Source organism: Phalacrocorax aristotelis, chromosome 6 (assembly GCF_949628215.1).
Source record: "Phalacrocorax aristotelis chromosome 6, bGulAri2.1, whole genome shotgun sequence".
NCBI classification, from domain to species: domain Eukaryota; kingdom Metazoa; phylum Chordata; class Aves; order Suliformes; family Phalacrocoracidae; genus Phalacrocorax; species Phalacrocorax aristotelis.
The window spans coordinates 5,466,715-5,490,545 of NC_134281.1; the positions used below are offsets into that span (position 1 = coordinate 5,466,715).

The 23,831-nt window shown below is 41.8% G+C and overlaps 1 protein-coding gene across 2 annotated transcripts; it reads left to right on the forward strand.

The window, feature by feature from the left end:
- The first annotated feature begins 50 nt into the window (after positions 1–50).
- Positions 51–21,831, forward strand: EIF4E3 (eukaryotic translation initiation factor 4E family member 3). Of its 2 annotated transcripts, none has more exons than XM_075095649.1 (7): positions 51–289; positions 9,707–9,779; positions 12,278–12,372; positions 14,366–14,426; positions 17,437–17,503; positions 19,734–19,889; positions 20,406–21,831. In XM_075095649.1, the coding sequence occupies exons 1-7, from the start codon at positions 168–170 to the stop codon at positions 20,435–20,437; spliced, it is 606 nt and encodes a 201-aa protein (XP_074951750.1). In that variant the 5' UTR covers positions 51–167; the 3' UTR covers positions 20,438–21,831. The 2 variants fall into 2 exon arrangements, with proteins under 2 accessions (XP_074951750.1, XP_074951751.1); XM_075095650.1 differs by lacking the exon at positions 51–289 and adding an exon at positions 1,772–2,722.
- The last annotated feature ends 2,000 nt before the right edge of the window (positions 21,832–23,831 follow it).

Genomic DNA, 23,831 nt, shown 5'->3' on the forward strand with positions numbered 1-23,831 from the left:
CTCCCCTCACCCGGCTGTCCCCTTGTCTGTCCTTCCCGCCGGCCCCCCCCGCCCGTGCCTGGATCTCGCTCCCCCCCCCTCCGTCCCTCCCCTTGCCCGCCTCCCCCCGCCGCAGCGTCCCTTGTCCCCTCCCCGGCCCGCCCCTCGCCCCCCCGCCCGGCGGGGAGATGGCGCTGAGCCCCCCCGAGCGGCGGGCGGCGGGCGGCGGGGGCCGCCGGCGGCGGGGCGGGCAGGCGGCCGGGCCACCGGGGCTACCGCTCCACTCGCCATGGACCTTCTGGCTGGACAAGTGAGTGGGGCCGGGGGCGGAGGGGGGGCGGGCTGCGGCACTGCCGGACGCACCGACCCGCCGGGGAGCTGGAAGGGTGGTGGTGGGGGAACCCCAAAATCCGTTGGTGGCAAGCATCGCTGCGCTTTAGCAGTAGTGCTCGTCGGACAGGTTGGACACGGGGACACGAATCCTGCGCCGCACAGGGGAAAGTGGCGGCCCTGGGCACGCTGGTGCCGCCCCCCAGCTGAGGGGCAGCGCTGGCGCTTTTGGGGAGTTTGATGGTGAAATCGGTTTCGGAAACGCTTTCGGTTTTGTTGCCTGAATCAATGTGCGTCCGTTGAACTACGTCGTCGGTGATGTTTGAAACTCTAAATTTAGACGTGACGCTTGCCAGCCCCGGGAATAGAAGGCTAAAGGTTATGCTTCGCTGCTGCTGTGATTGTGCATCGCCGGTACCCGATGTCCCGGCCCCAAAGGGACCGAGTCCCACCGGCCCGGCCGTGACATGTGCAGTGTGATAAAGTCAGGTTTGACACCCGTGGATGATCAGTTCTTAAAATCTGAAGTGATCTGGTTTGAAGGATTAGCTAAAATTTATTAATTAACTGCAGCGTTTGCCTAGTCATGTTGTATTTCACGTGCTCGGAGCGTTACGTCTCTAACGGTCGTGGAAAGGGGCTGCAAAGGGAGCTCACCCCCGCGATGGGCACAGCGAGGCACAGGGAAAAAGTACCTACGTCAAAATGGAAATAGTTTAAAACCAGGATTTGATATTGTTTTTCTAGTGTGTATTTTCCGGCATCTTGTTTTTAATCTTCTGCATCTCCCTTTTCTCACTTTTCTGTTGTGTTTCTCCTCTCCCCCCACTCCAGAAGGAAAGTTCTCCTTTACGAGCCTTTCTGCCGCTGAACATCCTGCCTCATGCTATTGGTAAAACTCTCCTCTTTTTTTTTTGTTTAGCTTTTCAACTCACGACAGAGAAATAGCAAGGAACCATTGAAAGCACACAAATATTCTCAGGTCCTGCAAACCAAACCTTATAAATAACCCCAGAAATTATTTCTGGTTAATCCTTTTGAACTCATGACACAGTTCACGTCAGGTTCAGGGGCTGAGTTGTGTTTTCTGTTTGTGTGTGTTTAAAAAGCACCATTTGGACTGCTGTTTAAGCAAGCTGCCATCCAGATCTGCTTGTTTACATGAGTCATGTGGAGATAAGCATCTCTATCTTTTTTAATCAGTGCCGGAATTTAAAATCCATTTCAAGTTCCTGAGTTGCATCATGACTTTTTTTTTCCCTGAAGTCTTGGTTCCACTGTAATTTAGACCCTTAAAATTCAGTTATTCCATAGATCTTTTTCTTTTGCTTCTTTCTGATCACATGTAAGTGCATTTAATGATGTAGTATTGTTGTTCCTTAACTCATAAAACCAAGAGTGTATGTGTAAGAAAAAAAAGTGGGATCACATATACGTAAAACTGTGTGTTTTGTTTACCTGCAACAGTGAGAAGGTCATGGTGGGGAACAAGAATGACAGCAAACAAGGCATGCTTCGTATATTTAAAAACCATTTAAGGCATTAAAAGGCACAGAAGAGATGCAAACATGAACTTCATTTACTGCAGCGTGTGGAGGTTCACATTGCCCTACAGAGCCCCCCAGAAGGGGCTGTGACATCTATTGGTAGACCCACACGGAGCTCATGGAGGGGTCGTTGCTTAGGCTTGTACAGGATACACTTTCCACGAGCGAGAACTGTGGGCACTTTTTTAACTTTAGTAACACACAGCGTGGAACAGCGATGTTTCCTCATGAGATGGTATTGGTTTTTCACTGCTGCTACATTTTACCCTGTACTTGGATTGAAAAGCAGGAAGCAGTGACCCTTAAGGATAAATAGATGTGGTAATGTATATGTAGTTATCTTTTTCCATTAAATTTCTGTGAGAGAGATCCATGACATAGATTCCACCATCTCCAAAATGTATCTTTTCATTCAGTCACACTTAAATATCCATCAGCTAAGCAGTACTTTCTGTAGCACCTAGTGACATTCTGCCAAGGGATTCCCTTGGGGTTCATGAGCTTGCTTTTATCATAGTGTCACTCGATACATCTCCTGCTTTAGAAGTGAATGCCTTTGTTTTATTTACATTAGCACTTGTTTGTGTGAATGCCTTGGCACAGGCTTAACATCTGGAGGCTGGGATCCTGTGACCAGGTTCTGGTTTGTTGCCATCATCTCACACGTGTCACGGGGCACCAGCATTTCCCGTAAGTGCTAAGCCTTTCTTGGTATGTGTGTCTGAAATAGTAACCATCTGATATCGCTCTCTTGTATCTTACCCTGTATATGCTGTAGGAAAGTGAGCATGATGAAAGCATTTGGGAGAACGTTATTCACCAGTTTGACAAACAAGAACCCATCTGTGATCTTCAAAAGCTTGCAGGTCAGCAGTTTCGGAGAGGTTGTTGGGTGTTTTTCTCTTAAGACAAACAAGATTTCCTTTTTAACTGTTAAAATGTTTTAAGGTCATGTGCTAAAACTTTTGAAACCAGAGGTTTAGATCTGCTGTTTTATTTCCTCCATTCTGCAGGTTTCCAGGTTCATACCTACATGTGTCCTTCACAGTACTCTTTTGCATGCAGTGCTGTTATGGTGCATGGGGAATTCCAGCAAGTCTTGCAGATGCCTTTGGTGCCACCTTGGGAAGCTGATCCGTGCTGGTGGCTCTTCCCAGTGCTTATCTCAGCGATAGGTGCAGGGTCCTGCTTATGATGGCCTCTGGCTTTGAACTGACAGGGTGCCTTTCTAGTTTTTGCTATGCTGTGTAGTCTTCCATTTTCTTACAACAAAGCGTCAGTGTGCGTCACTGAATATAACAAATTACAAACAAGGATTTCAAATCCGGTCACGCTATTCATGTTGTGTAGCTTGTTCAACACGGGGTTTGCACAAAAGGAGAAGTCAAGTGAAATGACCATCAAAGGCTGGGATGTTCTGGGTAACAAGCCATGTTAGGCACTTGAAACCATCCCTTAATGGGATTTGGGGTTGTGGGTCTGGGTGCGATCTTTGTGTAAATACAAAGCGGTGAAGCTGTTTATGCTTTTTGATGTACATGTGGACGTGATGCCAACACCCTACTTTGTCAACCTTGCAAATCGGGACTGTCGTTTAGCCTGGGTATTGTGTGCCACCTCATGTTTAATGCTACACCAAGTAAGCCTTTCCCTACCAAAAGAACAGAGAGAACATACTAATACTTGTAGTCGTCTGATTTTTTTCAGCCTCATGATGAGAAGCCTAAGGTTTTGTCAGTGGTAACAGTTTTCGGTCCAATGCATGCATGCACGTGCGGCAATGAAGATGTTGCACGTCCTTGAAAAACGACCACTTTTGAAGATCTAACTGCACCTGAGCTGCCAGCATTGCTGACAGGCCACTTTCAGTCAACAGCAAGGAAAATATCAATACCCTTCTATAAAATCAGTGCTACCAGAAACAGAGCACATATCACACAAAAGCCTAGTACAGAAATATCACTTCTAGATAAACCTCGTCAGAGGTGCCCTTGCTTCCATGGAAGTCTGAGCGTGGAGCAGTGCGGATCCCGTTGCAGGATCACGGCCTACCTGCCTTGTCTTCTTCTCTGACTTCTAAGTGTGTTTAGGTAATTTTGTTTCCATTGCAAGAATAGTTTAACTCTTCTGTATCTTTCTTAGAGGAAGAATATGCTTATAAACATTGTCAAGTGTAATGCAATGTTATTAGTCTACTCCAGGAAAGTGAAAATATTCTTGCATAAAGATATTATCCTTATGTGCTGATTTTTCTCTCTGCGTGTTAAATGATAAGTTAGATTTAAATGAAGTTTAATACAGAAATTCTGATAACTGAACCATTTTCATAATAATTGAGAATTTCCCTGACTCAACACATCAGATGTTTGAAACTAAACATAATATTTTCCTTTCTTCCCTATAGCAAAATCTTATTTATCTAGGATCATCTATTTCATCTATTAAAGCCTATGAGTAGGTGGCTTACAAAGAAAAATGATGGTTAACATTATAAGAACGTTCAACCCAGTAAATGCATTTTGACAGGCTTTGATGGCTTGAAATCAGTCTTTGTATTCAGGATGGATTACCAGATTTATTTAGTTGCCACAGCATGTTTTTGAGTTTATGCTTTGTAAGTAAATACTTTGCTTATTTATACCCGGAGCAGTTGCAGCTAAGTACTTACAGGGGTATTTTCAAAAGTGCTCAACAGCTTTTAAAGCTCCCACTAAAGCTGTGATTAGATTCCCACTGGGAAACAAAGGCCAGTGTGAGCACGTATGAAAAAACTTCTATCCTTAATTCTTTGTAGGGAAACAGAAGAGCTACAGTTCGCATCAGACATTAACATAAGCGCAACCACCTGGAGGTTTAGTCATGGATAAAACAATGGAACTTATCTTTGTATCCTTTGTTCTTTATTCGGCAGGAATAATGAAGGAGTAGTGAAGCAAGCTGGCATTAGGATTCAGTTTGCGTGGGTTATCCCTGCTTCCATGTTCCACTTTTAGCTCATGCCCCTGCAGCTTACTGTGAGATGTGGTACGGTGGGTCTGGCCTGATGAAGCAACTCGGTTATTCCTGATATTGCACTAAAATTTCTCCCATAAACATTGTGAAGATGCAGAAAAGGGCACAACACAGGCAGTCCAGGAGAACCGCTGAATATTTTATGTTCAGGCTCTCTGTGGGGAACCCAGATGTGCATTTGTAGGTGGTGTGGCGACAGACCAAGTATATCCATCCCAGAAGAGCTGTCAGTGCCTGGCTGGGAGGACCTGTCCCCTCCTGTTAGCGTGTCGTAGGGATTTGCAGGGCCTGTTGAGTTACTTGGAAATGAATTGTTCACCGTGGCAAGAACTGACAGTTCAGCGTGGCGTATGGGATTAATTTTATTGTTGATGGCAGTAAAATTATCCAAAAGGGAGGAATCCTGTAATGGTGTCATTTTAAGGGCCAATATTGTCAGGGTTCCTGTTTTGTAGTAGCATGTGTACTGAGGTTTTCCAGCAAAGTACCCAGCCATCTTACCACTCCTAGCTTATAGTGCCTGTTGGAAGAGTTACAGAAATAGGAATTTCTACATTTGGAACTCACCTGCCATTTCTGCTAACTTAATCTAAACTTACTCTGTGTACTCAGTTAAGAAAATAGAGATCACAATTTCATGCATTTCAAGGCATGAAAACCATTCAGTTGGCATTTGTGCTGGTCTGCTGAGTTTAAGGATGGCTATCGCAGAATCACAGTGGTTCAAATTTGTCAGCCGTCTGTAATTTTGCAGGAAATTCTGAGATTTTTTTTCTCCTTCCTTCCTTCCGTCTGTCTGTGATTCAAATACGGTCTCTGCCTTATGCACATCCATTAAACGAAATTTCTGCAGGTGTAGTTTCTGCAGCAAAATGATACTGAACTTTTAAGTTGATGCAAGCCATCATTTTCTCACTTGCAGTCCATTCAATAATTTTCTTTTTTTATAAAAAAGTTTGGAGGTTCATATTCATACCTGTGAATCGCTGACACTTTCTAGAGCTCAGTGGAAGGCTGAAGTAATGCTGTGTAATCTGGTGGGCATGGAGCACCTGCCAGGCAGGTTACTAGGAAAAAATGGTTGCTCACCCTAACTTCTAAAACAGATAATTTGCTGGTCGGTTGGTGTTTTCTGCCAGCTGGTCACATAGTTTCTCTGGAAAATATTATTTGTAGCTATCAAAATGAACCATTTTATGACCTTGGAGTGGAATATTCTGCCTGACTGTCTTAGCTGCTCTTTTAAATGGCATTGAATTTGCTAAATGGCTGCTGCGATTATCTAGATAACCTTTGAAGGCTATCATTAGAGAAAAGATTTTAATCTTCTGTTTGAATAGACCTTAGTATCAGAGCATCTGGGAGGCAGTGCCAGTGTGAGTATAGAGAGCTGCGATACTGTATGTTGTACAACAAAGTTAACCCCGTATGTATTTGCTAAGTTAGCAAACTGGCAAAGTAGTGCTGAAGAGAAGTAATTTCTTGGGCAGTGGTGTGAGACACCAACAGGCAAAGTTGTCTCAGGTTTTGCTTGTTTGTGTTCAATAATATATGAAGTGAAGCTTAGCAGAGAGGTGCTACTTCTGTCGGCAATAAGCTAAAAACAAGTGGTAGTTTGTTGCAAATCCACTACTCCCTACTGACAAACACAGTTAAATCACCTGCTAAGTTTTCTGTCTGTTTTAACTTCCTAATTTTGGGGTTTTGTGCATACAAAAGCAATCTGACTCTGTTTCTGTTAAATACTGCAAATTTCTCTTTTTGCTCTTTAATGCAAAAAAAAAAAAAAAACCCAAACCAAACCCCCCACCTTACTAGAATTCCTTTTGAGCACATTGATGAAAGTTTTGTTTGTTGTTGTTTTCAAGTTATCAGTTTTCCCATGAGAGGTTTCATAGTTCATGAGCCACAGGACTAGAACCTGCACCACAGTGATTTCTTGGGGGTTTTGTTTGTTTGTTTGTTTTTATAACGCCTAGTTAGTGGTTTCTGAAATTTGGCCACCTAACACTGTTCTTATCAGTTCCACCGTTGCAATCTACTGCTATGTCTAGTGATTAACAGGAAAAGAGTGAAGCAGAGGTTAGTTTGTCTGTTTTACGCTGAAAAAGCTGGGAGGGATTTCTCTGCCGGTTTTTGTTGTGGTTTAGCCCCAGGTGGCAACTCAGCCCCATGCAGCCATGTGCTCACTCCCCCCCAGTGGGGTGGCAGAGAGAATCAGAAGAGTAAAAGTGAGAAAACTCATGGGTTGAGATAAAGGCAGTTTAATAGGTAAATCAAAATCCATGTCTGCAAGCAAAGCAGAACAAGTAATTCATTCCCTACTTCCCACGGGCAGGCGGGTGCTCAGCCATCCTCAGGGCAGCAGGGCTCCATCACGCGTAACGGTTACGTGGGGAGACAAATGCCATCATTCTGAATGTCCCCCCCCTTCCTCCTTCTTCCCCCAGCTCTATGTGCTGAGCGTGACGTCATATGGTGTAGGACATCCCTGGGGTCATTTGGGGTCATGGTCCCAGCCATGTCCCCTCCCAGCCCCTTGTGCCCCTGGCAGAGCATGGGGAGCTGAGGAAGTCCTTGACCAGTGTAAGCATTACTTAGCAACAACTAAAACACCCCTGTGTTATCAACGCTGTTTTCAGCACAAATGTAAAACACAGCCCTGTACTAGCTACTGTGAAGAAAATTAACTCTATCCCGGCTGAATCCAGGACAGTTTTGTATACATTTTTAAAATAACTTAGTTTAATAGGACCCTTCAAAAACATTAGAGCTATAATTAAAGTTTTGAAGATGTGATGCTGTTTCAGTCATTTTGCATATCAAATTTCTTCCTTTGCATTACTACCTAGTTTTTGCCCCAGAGCCTGAATTATATCTGCAACAACTGGGAGTTACTTTAGTGTTTTCCTGGACACATTTCATGCCAATCAGATGTATCAGGGCAAACAGCCACATTCGTAGGAAGGCCACTGAGATCTGGTTTGCCCTTATCCTTTCTTCAACAGGTGCTGCAGCAACAACTGCTTTGACCTCTGTTTCCTTATATCTGCTTCCTTGCTTCTGTTTCCAGATTTGGTAACTCTACATGTTTTTGTTTCCTCTTCTGAGATTCAATGGGAGGTTGCTTTGTCTTTGATCTTCATTTTTCTTTGGAAATCCTACTTCACCTTCTGAGGGGGGAAAAGAATGTTGCCAGTTCAAACAGATTGATTGTGCCTTAGCAATTTTGTCCTCATTCCCTCAAATCGTGCCTGTGGGGGTGTGTGCTGGGAATTGTAAGATGGGTGCTATGATGCACTATTAGTGCGGTGACAGGAGCCAGCGATGTCTGGGGATATGGATGCACCATCCCTTGCCGCATGCACTGAAGAGTCGTGATGAAGGTTATAAATAGAATCATAGAATCATTTAGGTTGGAAAAGACCTTTCAGATGATGGTGTGCGGTCGGTGCTGCATGTGCCTAAAGGGAGCAGCTCTGGATGGGAATGGGGAATAGACAGCGTGAGGGTGAGCTGGAGAAGCTAACCTGTGCCTGGTGAACATCAGTGCAACCCTGAAGTCTGGCAGTGAAACCAACCCAAGGACCTCTTGGCTTTACAAGAGCAGAAGGAATAAATGCTCGAGCACATCCAGCGGAGAGCTACCAAGATGATCAGGGGACTGGAGCATCTCCCTTGTGAGGAAAAGCTGAAAGACTTGGGTTTGTTCAGCCTGGAGAAGGCTGAGGGGGATCTCATCAGTGCTTATAAATATCTAAAGGGTGGGTGTCAGGAGGATGGGGCCGGAATCTTTTCAGTGGTGCCCAGCGACAGGCCAAGGGGCAACGGGCACAGGCTGGGACACGGGAAGTTCCACCTGAACATGAGGACAAACCCCTTCTCTGTGCGGGTGCCAGAGCAGTGGCACGGGCTGCCCAGAGAGGCTGTGGGGTCCCTTCCCTGGAGACATCCACACCCTGCCTGAACACAGTCCTGTGCCCCCGCTCTGGGGGTGCCTGCTCCAGCAGGGGGTGGGACGGGGTGATCTCCAGAGGTGCCTTCCAACCCCTGCCATTCTGTGATTCTGTGAAATGCTGGTGGTGGAAGAGCTGCCTGAAGTCTTGGAGGTTTCCTGCATGTGTTGGGTTACAGGGCTCACCACACCACGGAGCTGTCCTCTGGGACTTGGTCTGCTCATCAGCCCATACACGTTGTCCCATCCACTTGGGGATGCTGAGGAGCTTGTCACAGGTGTGACCGGGTCCTGTGAGGACGGTGCCATCGTGGGGGTGAGGGAAGCTGGCGGCGGCCGTGGGCCTCTGCCGCATGGTGTCCTGGGCTCTGGGTGGCAGCAGTGGCTGCTGAGGAAATAATCATAATTCATTATGTAAGCTCTGTGGGTGAGCTTTCTTTTAAAAAGTATGAAACACTGAGAGGATCTTAAAACACTCAAAGTGGATTCTGGGTTGTATTAAATGCAATTAAAAAGAAGCCCGGGATAGGAGCTTGTGGTCCCTTACTGATAGCCCTTTGTGTTGGAACTGTGGAACTTTTTTTGATACCTGACAGCAGAAGGGTTTGGGATGGCCATTAGAAGAAACACTGTTATTCTTGGTTTAAAACTCCTAATTGACCCATTTAATATAAATATTTTACAAAATACTTAATTTATTCAAAAGTATAAAACCACTTCAATTCCTATCTTTAAGTGAATCATGATAATTGGAATTGGAGTTTATTATGCAACTTCGTCATGAATATTTCAACTTCACACTCATGTTCACTTTCCCTGTCCATCTCCCTTCTGCCTCCTTGATAAAATAAATAATTTTATTAACCTCTACTTTGTTTTCAAGGTCACTTCCTGGGACAACAGCGGCTGAATGTGCATCAAATTTGAAGAAGATCTATACAGTACGAACAGTACAGGTAAGGTGTATAGCTTTGCTATAAGAATTGCCACACGTTATTATGTAACTTCACACCTTAAGTTTCATTTTTCCTCATACGGATGAGTCACAGTTGCGGCTTTGCTCACCTGTGGTATGAAATGTGAGTGTCGCTGGTTGCGTGTGGTATTACTTTGTCATTGTTTGAATTTCATTTGGCTTTCCAGACCAGGAAGGGAGGAATATTGTTGGATTGATCAGGCAAGGCCCCCTCTTCTTAAACTTTCCTAAGTTTCTACTTGTGCCTCTGTTGGATTGGATGGATACTTGACGTATTGTAAATCTTTTTCCTGTCTTTTTTCCTTTTTTTTTTTTAATACAGAAAATAATTACACAAAGCTACAGCTTGTGGGTATTTCTTCTTCTTTCTCTCCTTAAGCATGAATTAAAACAATTAGCAAACTGACTTGAATTAAAGTACTTTTAAATCATGCAATACTCGCAGCAATGAGAAATTCTGCATGTGTCTGTATCGTCTGCCAGTGCCGAGCAGTGGGCATCTCTTGCAAGTAAAATCGCGTTTATTTTAGTTAAAGTGGAGTGAATTGGTATTTGTCTCACCTTAATGCTAAGCTGACTCTAGTTCACTTAATCTCTGAAATTCTAAGGTAATGCCAAAACCTCTGTGAAGGAGCCTGGCCATAGTCACCTACTAAAGTTCTAAATAAGGCTTTCTCATTAATGTCTGCACAACTTGTTACGTTGCATGAGATATTTCTTCTCTGCTAATTGACCAAAGAAACAAATTGGCTTTTGGAGTTCTCTGGCGATGAGGTTATCAGTGGAAGTACTTTGGCATAAAGGATGGAAGTGTCCTGCAGAGCCCTGGGAGAGGTTCCCTCTCATGTCTCCGTGTCAGCAGGATGTCCCCATTGGTCACGCAGTGAAGTGACACTCTGAAGTTAAAGCTCACAACAGAAGCGGGTTTGTTTTGAAACTGCCTGCAATGGTTCCTGTTGAAAAAAGGTCAGCCTAAGGCCCACAGACTGGTGTACACAGTATCTGGTGTTATATGTTTTCCCACTCTGAATCTAGCCTTCGTTATTTAAACAATTAAGTTCTACTGGCAGAAAAACTTGAGGTTTTCTTCTCATCAGGTTGGGGTTTAAAGTACAAAAAACTCCTTCAGGTCCTCTGGGAAGGCTCATGATCTGGATGAGGTTATTATGGGCCATGCTGCTAGCTTCTGATGTCTCTTACTGTGCTATCATACACATGTGATCTTCCTTGGAGAAGCAAAACCAAAATCTTAATCCGTTCCGTCACTGTCCTTCATGGGCAGTAGCCAGTCAGAGAGGAATGCCAGTCTGTACCACCCGAGGGATGTTTGAAAACCAAAACCTTCCACACTGAGTCCCTGGTTCAGAACACAAGAGCTCTCAAATATTTCCACAGGCATCTGCCAGCGTAGCTCTGCTCCTTCTACTCCTGTCGTTCCCTTTAGGGTTTGGGCACACAACCAGGTAAAAGTTGATGAAAGTTGAAATGGGTGTTTCTTACCAATTTTTTATATTTTTAATAGTTTTCCATCTCTTCTTGTGACTCGGTAATGGTAATGGCTGGTAGGTAGAATTGCCAAGGGCCACAAAATTTTATCATGTAATGTTGCAGTCTTTATTTCTAAAGTTGTGCTAACGATTAAGAATGAGATAATACTTGATGACTTGTACTAATGCTTAATATTGCGTCACTGCATGTTGATGCAATAGAAGTCTTTAAAAACCCTTTCTTATTCCCAGCTGTTGGATGAAGAAGAAAGGGGATTGGGATCTTTTCAGTGATCCCTCCCTGTTGCTCACCACTGCTTTTGGGTGCCTTTTATCCACCCCAAACACGCATGAAGGCTTCTGCTTTTACCAGCAGAAACGCTGGGAAGTGATCTGATGGTTCCTGGCATCTTGGATCTTGTAATTTCTCCCCCATTCCTGTATTAACATGTGCATCTCAGGTTCTTTTCATCTGGATGAAACTTTTCACTGTGATTTAGACAAAATTGTTGGATTGCTAGTTAGGCATTTAGTTCAACAGAATTATTATTTGTGGTAGTTTTGTAACTCAAGATGATAATAATGACGTTTTAGACTAGTCTTAAGTGAAACAAGGTGGATATTTGAAGTAAGGATATATTTTTAATATTCTAAGAAATTTTTATGTACTGATTTGTTCTGATACGCTTAGTGTAACTCTGTGATTTTTTTTTCTCTCTATTCTTAAGGACCTTGATTCTAAAATAATCCACAGTTCAACTGCTTCCCTTCCTTCTACCCCCACCTTATGCAGAACAGGCATCTTAAAAAAAACCAAAACAACAAAGTGAAATTGCAACAAGGTCTTTCCAGAGCATTTTATTATAATGTAGAAGGTGCCAGCTCTCTAGGAGCAGGACATGTACTTGTTTTAGAAGAAATGAAGAAGGAAGTAAATCTGCATGAAACTTACTCTTTTATGTTAATGCAGCTACTATTTTTTCTTTTTAAGGATTTCTGGAGTGTGTACAACAACATTCCTCCTGTGGCAAATTTGCCTCTGAGATGTAGCTACCATTTAATGCGGGGAGAGAGGCGGCCGCTTTGGTACGTATGTTATCGTTAGACATTTCTGGGAATAGGCAGTGAAAAAACCTGAAGTGGTGAAAGGAGGCAGGCGTGGGAGAGGAGTGTCTCATTTCTGTTGCCTGCAAATGCCTGAACTTAAGAGACCTCTGAAAAAAATATCCCAAGGATCTTGTTAAGCTTAAAAGTGACTTGTACAAAAGAGTCGTTATTAAAGCACAGGCTGTAATTTAATTGTACACCTCTGAACACATATGTAAGAAAGAAATTAAATTATGAAATAGAAATAAAGAAGTTAAATTATGCTTCTGAATTTCAGTTCAAGAATACACAGAATATGTTACTTCTATTTAAATTATTTTGAACTTGCAAATTTTTTTTCTTTCCACTGAAACTAGTGTAATAATGATGCAAATGACTGATGGCCTTTAACTGTTCCTCACTTGTGCAAAAGCATATAAATGCATGTATACTTTGGATTAAAACTGATTTAAGACATTATTAAGTGATTCACTGCAGCAAATTCCTACTTGATTGTAGGATAGTAATGGAATAAAGTATAAATCACTGAGGTTTCCCTTTCAGAAACTGAGTTTTGCATACGTTCTTCCTGGTGCAGTCCCGTCACATCTTAATTAGGTAGCCTAAACACTTTCTGAAGAGTTTTGATCTTTTTGGCATCGTTTGCATAGATTGTGGTTGGATTAGAATTCTTTACCTTGGCTGTGGTATGTCTAACTGGGTGGTGACTTAGTACAGGAGGGTTCTGTCCTAATCTACTGAAGATTTAAATAATTTTCTCAGGTGAAATACATCTGAAGGTCTGTGTTATTGTTCTAAAAATACTGGTCAGGGTAGCTAAACTGGATTTGAAAGAAATATTGGTGTCTGTGTAAATCAACTGGGCCATTGTGTGCAGGTCTTGCTGTCTTTGTAAGGACGAGTGAGAACGCTTTGGGTTTTGTTTCTTCTATTTTTAGTTTTGATTTGGCAAGTGACAAAGGTGTGAAGTGCAGTGATCTTTTCTGCAAATACTACATCAGTTTTAAGACGGTCAAAGTAAATGTAGGTGCTGCATTTTAGGAAAGGGCTTGTGAGAGGTGGGTCTCATCAGTAACCTGTTAACTTTTCAGTAGTTACTGCCAAGAAGCTTTTTCTGAGATTATAGTTACAATATACTGGCTAATTGCAGCATTGTGTTTTAGGAAGAAAAACAAATTCCAAAGTAAGAGTTGAGGACTGCAGGATTTTGAAGATGTCCTTCCAAAGTTTCTCCCCTCCCTTCCCCAGTGTTTGTCTGCATTGTTGGGAGACCATTGACCCTGGGGAACCTCTATAGGTCTCATACTGGGCTTAGATACTCCAAAGATGAGCTTTAGGTTGTTCCTTAAACTTTGCTGTTACAGAGTTTTAATGGGAAGCTAGTACCCTACTTTAAAATCTTATAAAAAGAATTGTGACAGAATAAACTTGAAGCTCACAGGTTTGTACATTGTGCCTTTGTGATTATGAGGCAGTTTAATGGTTATGTCTGCCCTGACCCTGGGCAGCTTCAGTCCTTCTTTTAATAAAGACAATTAATTTCTAGCTGTCACAAAAATGAAATGAAGTGTTCTTTTGTTAAACTGGATAAACTTGAGAGTAATAAGCTGATTCTGTAAAAATATGCCAGAGTTTTTCCAAAATAAAAGGTTACCATAGTAAAACATAAAATTGCTTTGTGGCTTGTTCCCATATAGCATGCAGCCACTTCAAAGATGGTCTGTAGTCAGGGAAAACGTAAGTATTTTCCAACACACAAAACTTAGGAAAGGGATTAGGTGTTGAGAGATACACCTCATATGAACAATGGAAGAATTATCTCTGATGTCAGAAGTCATAGCTTGAGTCATGCTACCTGGGGTTAATAATTGCCTTTCAGATGGGATTTTTCTGGGAAAATGAAATGCTGAACATAGGTTTATCTACATATGGATTTGAATGTTTATTTTACTGATCTATTTCCCATGACCAGGGAAGAAGAGAGCAATGCCAAAGGCGGTATATGGAAAATGAAGGTCCCTAAAGAAAGCACGGTATGTTACACTGACTTTTTACTTAGGCATCGTTCAGTAGGGGGAGTTCTTTAAACTCCATCTGTAAAGCTGTTGTAAAACTTTTTAGTTCTGACATCACCCAACACAACAACCAAACGCTAATTCAATGTCTATAACCTTTTATTTTAAGACAATGAGCAAAAGTTTCTTTTCAGGGAATTCCATCTCTCTTGCTTTTGATAACACTTGCCAATGTATTAGCAAGCAAATGAAGGCTGCAGTGTTATACTCCATTTCCATTTGGGAACATGGTATTTTATAATCACCTGTGCTCTGACGACTGTTTGCTTACAGGCATGCGAAGGAAAATATATGCATCTTTTCAGGGTAATATCAAGTACTAAATTGTAACCAGGACCTCAATAATGCTCTCCAAAAGTGTACACGCACAGTCCAGTGCAACTTTCAGAGGTTCACCATAATGCTCCTAAACTCTCTGTCAAACTCAGCGGGACTATTTCTGCTCGGCGCTGCTTGTTTGCACCTGTGTATGGCTGTGAGTAGCGCTGTGACTAGCTGTAGCCAAACACGGGCCCAGGCGTTGTGTCCGCGGATAGCTAATCCCTTCTCATGGCTTGCTCCCACGGGAAGGGGGAAGATCTCATTCATTCTCTCCCGATCCCTCTTGCACTGGCTCTGGTGCTCATCAGACTGTTTGTGAGCCGGCTTAATGCACTCTGATGCCACAAAAAGTCTCATATTGATTTTATTTTTAATTTGAGTGTATGGCCAAGAGACTTTTTTTTTATGGGCGTAGGGTGACAAGGGTAAACGAGAAAAGACAAGTAGGATCATCCCCTTTGGCAACAGTGAGTTGTCAGATCACCTTGTATGCATCTTGTGAAACTGTAGTGCTGCTCAGGCTTTTTCCCTCTTTTTTTTTTTTTTTTTAATTTAAAAATGTGAAAGACAATCAGTTCAGGCATGTCATTATTCTAGCCCTGCAGAGGCAACTGGGTTTCTTTTAGTGCCCCTAATCAAAAGCATGTGAGTAAATTCTCCTGTGAACTGTCACAGTGAGGAGATTTGACCTCTTCACACATGGTGTTTATGTGTGCAAGTGTGTTTTGAATCAGGCCTTTAAACACGGGAAGTGAAGTGTCAGAAAAAACGTGATTAAATGCTGAAAGATGGTACTTGAAATTTCAGCCAAAAGTTAATTGATTTTTGCCTGTGGGCTTTTTTCCGTATGTGAAGTGCAGCTTTCCTCCCTCGCAGTCCCAAGGAATCAGAGAAGACTGAAATTTTCTTTTTCGTCTTATAATCCAAGGTGTGAAGATTGTCAGAAGTGACAAGTGGTTTGGGGAGCCTGCATTACTGGGTGATGAATTTAGGGACCTCAGAGGCCGTGTTTTTCAGAGGCTGAATGACAGCCCTTTTTTGAAATGAAGGTAATTTTGATCTTCAAACTATGTACCACACATCCCAGGTCACTTCTGAAAGGTTTAATTGAAGGTGAACTTCAGTCAGCTTTTAGGGCCTCTGTAACTAGCATAAATAATACCTTTACTTCTATTTCTCATTTTTGGCTTCATTCTTCAAATCGTCACGTGTACACACAGCTTCTCCTCGGCTAAGATGAACCACCATGTGCAGACCTAACTCAAACAGATGAGACGCTATAGCAGTGCTCAGCGAGGCTGTGGAGAGAGGGAAATGTAGTTTTTTCTAAAGGTGCTAGTCTTTCCAGTGGTATGAAAAACCGACTGACAAAATACTGACACTTAAATGTTGTTGCATGTGTACAGTGACACTTCTGTATGCCAGGTTTTAATATGAAAACTAATACTTTTTAGATCCTCATAGGCCTGATCCTGCAACTGCTTGCTACTACTGGATTAAGTGCTTCCTGCCCTTGCGACCATTAGGACAACTCACAGTAGTGAGCACCGCGCCTGGTAATGAGTGTGCGTGGTCAGTCCCATCCTCAATATACGAGCTGTTCACTGGCAGGCAAAAGGCACCGTGTCAGCGGCTGTCATGCAGATGTCATCGGCCTGCCTTGGGAGCCATCGCATGGGATGGCCCTTCCCATAGCACAGCTTTGGATGGGGCATTAGATCAGGTGATGAGTCACAGAAATCCTTGTCATCTAAAAAATGGCTTAGGAGTACTCAGGAACGCCATTAAAGCAGTTTACTAGTTTGTCATCTTCGTGGCTGCTTGCTTTTTGTTTTAACCTGGTGCATTTGATTTGCTGGGGCTTTTAATAGTACTAAAACTCAAGCTAACATTCCTTAGAAGTAGTATAGGAAAAAGTCATTATGGCGATATAAACAAATCCACAGGTTGATGTGTTCTTCAAAAAATAAATAAATAAAACTACTCTGTCCCTGTACACCCACACCTTGGAGCACGATGTTGGTTCAGACACATTTGGAGTTTTGTACGGGCTTTAGCTTAGGTGGTAACAAGTGTCGAAAGCAAATAAGTGTAATTAGTGTAACAGCCAAAGTAAAGTGGCAGGTAGCTTTTCCCCCTGTTTTAATTCTCTAGTGAGCATTTGAATTTGTTGAAAGATGGACTTATTTCATAGTCAAGGCAAATCAGAGACGGTGTTTAAATATAAGTCAGTTTAATTTCCTAGTAGGGTTTTCAGGTACTTCTCTTAATGTGGTTAGTAATTCTTTTCTGTAGAAACAAATGATCATAAGTGGAGCCTTACAGCCTTTTATCACAGGAAATTCTTGAGAGAAATCCGACTTGAACTAGTGCATTCAGGATGAGCTGTGGACACAGGTATAGCGAACGTAAATTTACTGTCAAATGTTTATTCTGTGTAACAGTATGTATTTTCAGGGTCTAAATTCTTGCTCCAACTGGATTGAGGAAATTAATTATATAACACAGTGTGTACTTACAATAAATACTCTTTTTTTTTTTTTGTCTAGACAACCTCAGAAAGAGAATGCACTCAAAACTGAGCTAGCAAACCTAGCTTTTAAATTGTAATAATGCAAATGTAACACTTTTTTTTCCCCCTGCTTAGGCTACAGTTTGGAAAGAGCTACTGTTAGCAACTATCGGAGAGCAGTTTACAGATTGTTGTGCAGCAGGTAATGTAAAAATGATTGAGGCTAGCATGACAAATTGAGTTTGAACACAGAACATGGAAACACTGCTAAAAATGGGCTCTAGGGCTGGAAGTCATGCTATCATTAGGAAGAAGACAAGGTGTTCTGACTGTCTTAATGCAAGGCTCAAGCTCAACAGCTGGCATCCCTGGGAAGCTAGCAGGTTTTCTAGTTATTAAATATCTGTTACCCAGTATTTAAATGATGAATAGTCATTCTCCGATGACAAGATTCTGGAAGCCCAAATGATGCTTCTGTACAGGTTGTTTGTACTGTGATTGTTGGAAGCAACTGTATTAGATGGCCCCCAGCAGCTCTCCTGGTCCCTTCCAGTTAGGAGTTGTCAGGGTAAGCACTAGTGCGGACCTGAAGCAGAGAGAAGCTGCGTGGTTTTCCTGTGGTGACCCATAGCAGGGCCATAACACAAACCTGGCTCCACTGAATCCCAGGTTAGCACTCTACCTAGAAGCAGTATGTTCATTGTTGCTTAAGAATACTGCTTAGGCCAAGGTAATTTGTAGTGTAATTGAATTTACATAAATATTCTTAAAGTACTTTGCTGGTTTACTGGAAAACAGTCATTAATCATCCAGAAGCTCACATGTGATTTTGGTCAGAGGTAATAATTTAACAAAGTTGCTTTCGGAATAAATACCTTCTCTAGGCTTGCAAGGTTGCACATTTCATTTGGAAATGGACTCCGGGAAGGGACTGTGAGCGCTAGCTGGCTTAAGATATATCATCAAATGCTGCTTCTTAGTCATGAAAAGCAAGTACAAGTCTGTGACTATTTAATTTATTAAGGTTCAGTTACAGAACTGTTTCTTGCTTCTGGTCGAAGCGAATGATGAACTTACCGATCCATTGGCCTAGAGGGAAGGTGTTCTGGGAGCTGGTTACTAAACTAACTTTTCAGCTCAAGTGACACTTCTCCATCATTTCTTTTGACCATATTTACTTCCCTCTTAAGCGTGAATATCTGATTAAACTGGCTGTTGTGGTGACGGTGAATAACCCATTAGGAGTTTTCCTTCTCTGCTCTATCATTCCAGAGGAAAGAATCATATTTCTCAGGTTCACAGAGCAGTTCAGCAAAAACCTTTCAGACAGCTTCTCTTACACCTAGCTAATATGGTAGAGCAGGCCTGTTGCAGTAGCCGCTGCTGGTATATTCACCTTGGTGGCTTTGGGTTTTCTACAAAAAATTTTGGTTGAATGAGTTTCTCAAATAGTGTATTTCTCTCATTGCCTCCCCAACTTTCAGTATTGGAAGATACAGAATACAAGCCTCAATCCTTGAGCTGAGAGAGACATTTCTAAGAGTTGCTTTTCAAAATCCTTAATATGCGTAATTGAGTTGGCGTCAAGAAGGGAGTGTTCCTGCCCTTTATACTGGTAGGGTGGTCTCAGGGTCAGTTTAAGCAAATCTGTGATATTTTGCTGCTTACAGAAGTAGTTTTTGCCCTTGGCTGTGTGCTCCTGATACCACCTTTTGCGTTATTGTTACTGACCCCTTCCTTAGGATGGACGGTGCAGCTGCGCCGCGGAGGTCACTGCTGGAGGCAGCCACCGCTCCCAGCGGTGACCTGGACTTAGGCTGAGCTCTCCATGAAGCTGCGCCCTGAGAATTTAACACCAAAAAGGGCTTCTTCAGCAAAGCACGAAGTTGCCAACGCTCGCAGCAGCAGCAGCCTGACTGTGGCTCTCCTTGCCCCCCCCCCCCCCCCCCCAACCCCCCAGCTGTTGCTGCCTTGATAAAATATAAAGGAAAAAAAGCTGGTATCTGATCTCCTCCCAGTGCTGTTCCTGGGTTTTTAGGGGTTTCGCCCTCACCCCCCCATTTTTGCTTATAGACTTTAGTGTAGGTGAATGATCTCTAGTAGTTTATAATGCTAACCTTACTGAAGGGAGTCTTGCAATTCCCTTCTATTCAAGTATAAGAGCACTAGCAGCAAAGATGAATAATCCTATGGCACTTTATTAAAACCACTATGAGGTATTATTCCCAATAGCTTCTATAAATACAGAGTTTGTTTCTTTCTGGTAACTATTTTGTCTGGTTTGAACATTGGTATTCTCCTCACTGGAGATTGCTCTTTTTCATTTCTTCAGTTTATTCAGCTTTTGGGCACTGTTTCATAATACATAAGTATGAAATTAGACATGTCTCACTTTTAAAGTATTCCTTAATGATGCTTCCTCTTCTGTGCAGATGATGAAGTAATAGGGGTTAGCGTCAGCATTCGTGACCGTGAAGATGTTGTGCAAGTCTGGAATGTGAATGCCTCTTTAGCAAGTGAAGCAAAAGTTTTAGAAAAGATACATAAGCTTCTGCCACACACGTCCTTTAAAGCAGTCTTTTATAAACGTAAGTGTTTTGAACTGTTAGTTTCTACCTTCAGCTGGAAAGATGCTGGTAGGGTATTTTCATGGGAATATCCTGCCTGATTCATCATTAACCATTTAGAAACGTAGCAGCTCTCATTGCACTAAAATTGTGTCACTTCAATGTAAAAATTAGCTATCATTCAAAATACAAGATATTTTTAGTTTAATTGTAGAATATATTTGGTTTCGTGTTTAATATGCCTGATTCGTAAAATGAATGAGGCATATCTCTTGATAACTCTCCAGACTACATGCTGTTCAATTGAAGTATTCATTTAGAGGAACCATTTGCAATTAGGATTTTAACGGATCTCTTATTTTAGGCTCTATATCAATGTATTAACAGAAGAGTATATTCCCAAAGATCACTCATTGGCATGTTTTGTCTTCCTTGACTGCTTTATATGTTGTTGTCTTCTATTTTTTTTTAATCTTTTCAACTCCTTGACAGAGTTTACATGTTCTTTTATTCTTTTTTTCCTTCTCTCTTACTTAGCACACAGAGAGCATCATGCTTTTGAAGGCTGACGTGGAAAACATTGAGCAGTCTGTGCCAAGCTCATTCATTGTTATCTGGTGTTTTGAGATGGTCTGGACAAGGAGAAGGGTGGAGGGAGCCCTGCAGAAGCACTACACGCAGCGACCCTTTTGAGTTTCTAACATTTCAAATTGGGAAAATGAGGAAAACCAGGTGCCTTGACTGCTAAATGTTCAATTCGTTACTTCTGGTTTGTTTGGTTGTTTGGGTTTTTTTTAATTTTTCATTGTTTCTTTGAAAAGGTATTTTGGCCACTTGTTTTTTTTCAATCAGATTGTATTTGTTCCTCTTTCACTGGGATAGCAGGCTTTCATTTCTTCTGTACTAAGTTAAATGCAAACGTGCGCAGAGATGGTATGCTGCTCTTTCTAGATTTGCTGTATGTAGAGGAATACTGGCTTCGTGAAATGTGTTTTCAATTTTCATTTTAAAACATTCCTATCATGTTAAGATTTACTCACTGGTTTCATCCCAAGAGAGAGAGAAATTGCACTGCGTTTATTCTAATAGTCAACATAATCTGGTTTTGCACTGACAACAGGACGCACACTGTAAAGGTAAATAGTAAAGTGTTCACTAAACGAGTAACTAAAGAGAGCACATTTATATTGGGACTAAACCTCTGTGGGATGTAGCGAGTGCTTTAATTGTAGGGATTTCAGAAGAGCCCCTGTTCAGACTAGAGTGAGAGACCTTTCCGTAGGAAACCCTGCAAACTCCACACCTCTCTCCTATACATATGAGGGGATGGGTTTTGAATAGTTTTATATAGTTTCTTATCATATTTCTCTGTACTTTCATGATAAATTGTCATGAAGCATTTCTAAGGCATTAGACTAACTGGATCCGTCCCTCACGCTTCTGTGAGTACTTTTGGCCTGTGCCTGCACCCACAAAGGTCCGTATCAGAACTGCTGTTGACTTCAGTGCAAAGGAAGAGATCCCATCGTATGTAGTTTGAAGCCACCATGACTTCCTAAGTGACCTTTTAAAAAAAGAAAAAATAGGGAAAAGAAATGGATTTTGTGTTGCAGCATGAATATGAATACAAAATGTGTTGATCTTTATTAGTCGATACTAATTATTTGAGGTGTTGGCTTGTTAGTATACTAACAAAGATTGCTTTAGTTCCTTTTACAAGAAGAAGCTGCAAGGAGCGTACACTCCACTGCCCGTTACCTCATTGTTAAGAGGTTTTTTGTTTGGCAACCGTTCAGGTTGCGCTGATTTCCACATCTTTAGTGTAGTAAGAGGCAGCCATTAAAACCATATAAATTTTAAAATAACAATCGCACATTTGAGATTTTTTTACTTCCTTTGTATTTATGAATTAAAACTGTGCCGTTAATGAGCATTATTAATTAAATAAATTTTCTAAAATCCAGATGTCTTGCTTCTGTAATTGGTTTGAGATTAAATGTTACTGGACCTGCTTTTTTAAACCTGCGTATTTTGCAGTAAAACTTACTCTCTTAGAAGGTATCTATGTTTTTTTCATAGATAAAAAATATTTTTAATGGATTTTTTTTGTTATTAAATCAGAGAGGAGGCCTGATGTTTATGAGTAGTATTTCTTGCGTGTATTCAGTTAATATTAAGAGGTATTTTTGAGTTGCAGTGAGATTGAGGTTTCAAAATGAAAAGCACAGACTATTACTAGTTTGATTACATGATGTTTTTCAGTTCACACTGCAGTGACAGTATATGAAATACCCCAGCTAGCCTTGCTTACATTAATTTTTACCACTGTGACTTTCCAAGATGCATCTAATGCTGTGAGGATTTCTTTTTGTAATATTACTCCCTTTGGATTACCTCTAATTTATCTGAGATCTGTTTTTTAAAAAAAAAAAGAAGAAGAAATAATAATTTCATATTTAACTACAAACAGTGCTGAAGCTTAGGGTAGTTTCTCTTGTACCTACGTCGTCACCCATCGACTCCTATGCGGAGATACCCAACCCTCTTGAGAAATAAGGGAATGTAGGAAGGTGCTTTCCCTGCAAGGTGAAACGCACTCGTTGCTGTGACCCTCATTTTTGCCTGCAGTGAGCATGGTTCCCCTTCGTCCAGGGAATGGGGTGTCCAGGCCTGAGGACGGCGGTCACCGTGAAGCGCTAGCTGGTATTTGCAGGGGTGATGTGCCCGGACAGCCTCCAGGCCTGTGTGACGGAGTCAAAAGTCAGAGAAGGGAGGGGTGGAAAACTTTGAGAAAAATGTTTCCAACAGCTCGATGAGCAAGATTTCTCACTCGAAATACTTTCCTGTCTTTGGAGGAAATGTGACTGGAATCCTAACAGAGAATTAATCACACACCTCACCCTTCACTTACTTCTACTTTTGGAAACAAGCCAGAGCCCCTTACCTCTCCTCCACGTCCATTTTGTGCACAGATGCTGGCTTCAGTAGAGTTGGATCTGCTGGCAGAAGTGGCTGATACGGTGATGTCATGGAAAGTTGTTAATTTAAGATATTACTTTATTCATCCTATTGAAGGAAATTATTTTTACATAGCTGCCGTGCATGGCATTTTTATATTAAAGACCACTCTGCTTGAACATTGGAAAGAGGTTGAGAGAGACTTCATCCTGACCATAGGATAGGATGGCTGCTTGTTGACCACCAGAGTTCACATTATGAACTGCTGTCAATTTTTCATTGCTCTAAATCCTTAGTCTATAAAACTAGAGATTTTTCTGTATGGCTTGATTCTGTTGATGTTGTTATTACTTAGGATCTGGGTTGATGGATGTCTTCTGACTAAAATTCACCATATTGTATGCCACAATCCAAAACTGGGCTTGAATCAAAATGGGTATGCAGGTTTACAGGAACATGACAAATTTTGCAACCATTAATTTAAAGACTTCGTAGAATTTTTGAACTATCCTTTCATCCCTGCTGATCTCTGTAGCACAGATGTATTTATACCAAATGATGTCGAGCAGTTAATTTTTTTTGTCTTTTAAGTGTTTATTATCTTCACCTGGAGATCTGCTTTATTGAACTTGATTAAATGAACCCCCCACTACTTCAAAATCATCTATGTTGTTTAAATGGATATCAAAGAAGAGCCTACAACTTCCTCTCAATATTAATTTCTGCTGGCATTTCAACGTAAAATTAAAACATGTAACTTCCATGGTGACAGACCACAAAGAAACTCCAGATTGCTGCGTTAGCTGGATTAAAGGAACCTGCTTTGCTCTTGGGGTGGCAACGAGCCCTGGCTGACACCTGCCCACACTGGGATTGTGCCTTTGGGCTTTATTTGGTGTCTGCTGGTGTGGCAGGTCACACTGAAGCCTTTCACGTGTCTGGGCATGTGTGTTTTTTACCCTGGCTGTTTTCATGAATTTTGTAGGAACTTCATATCCTTGATAT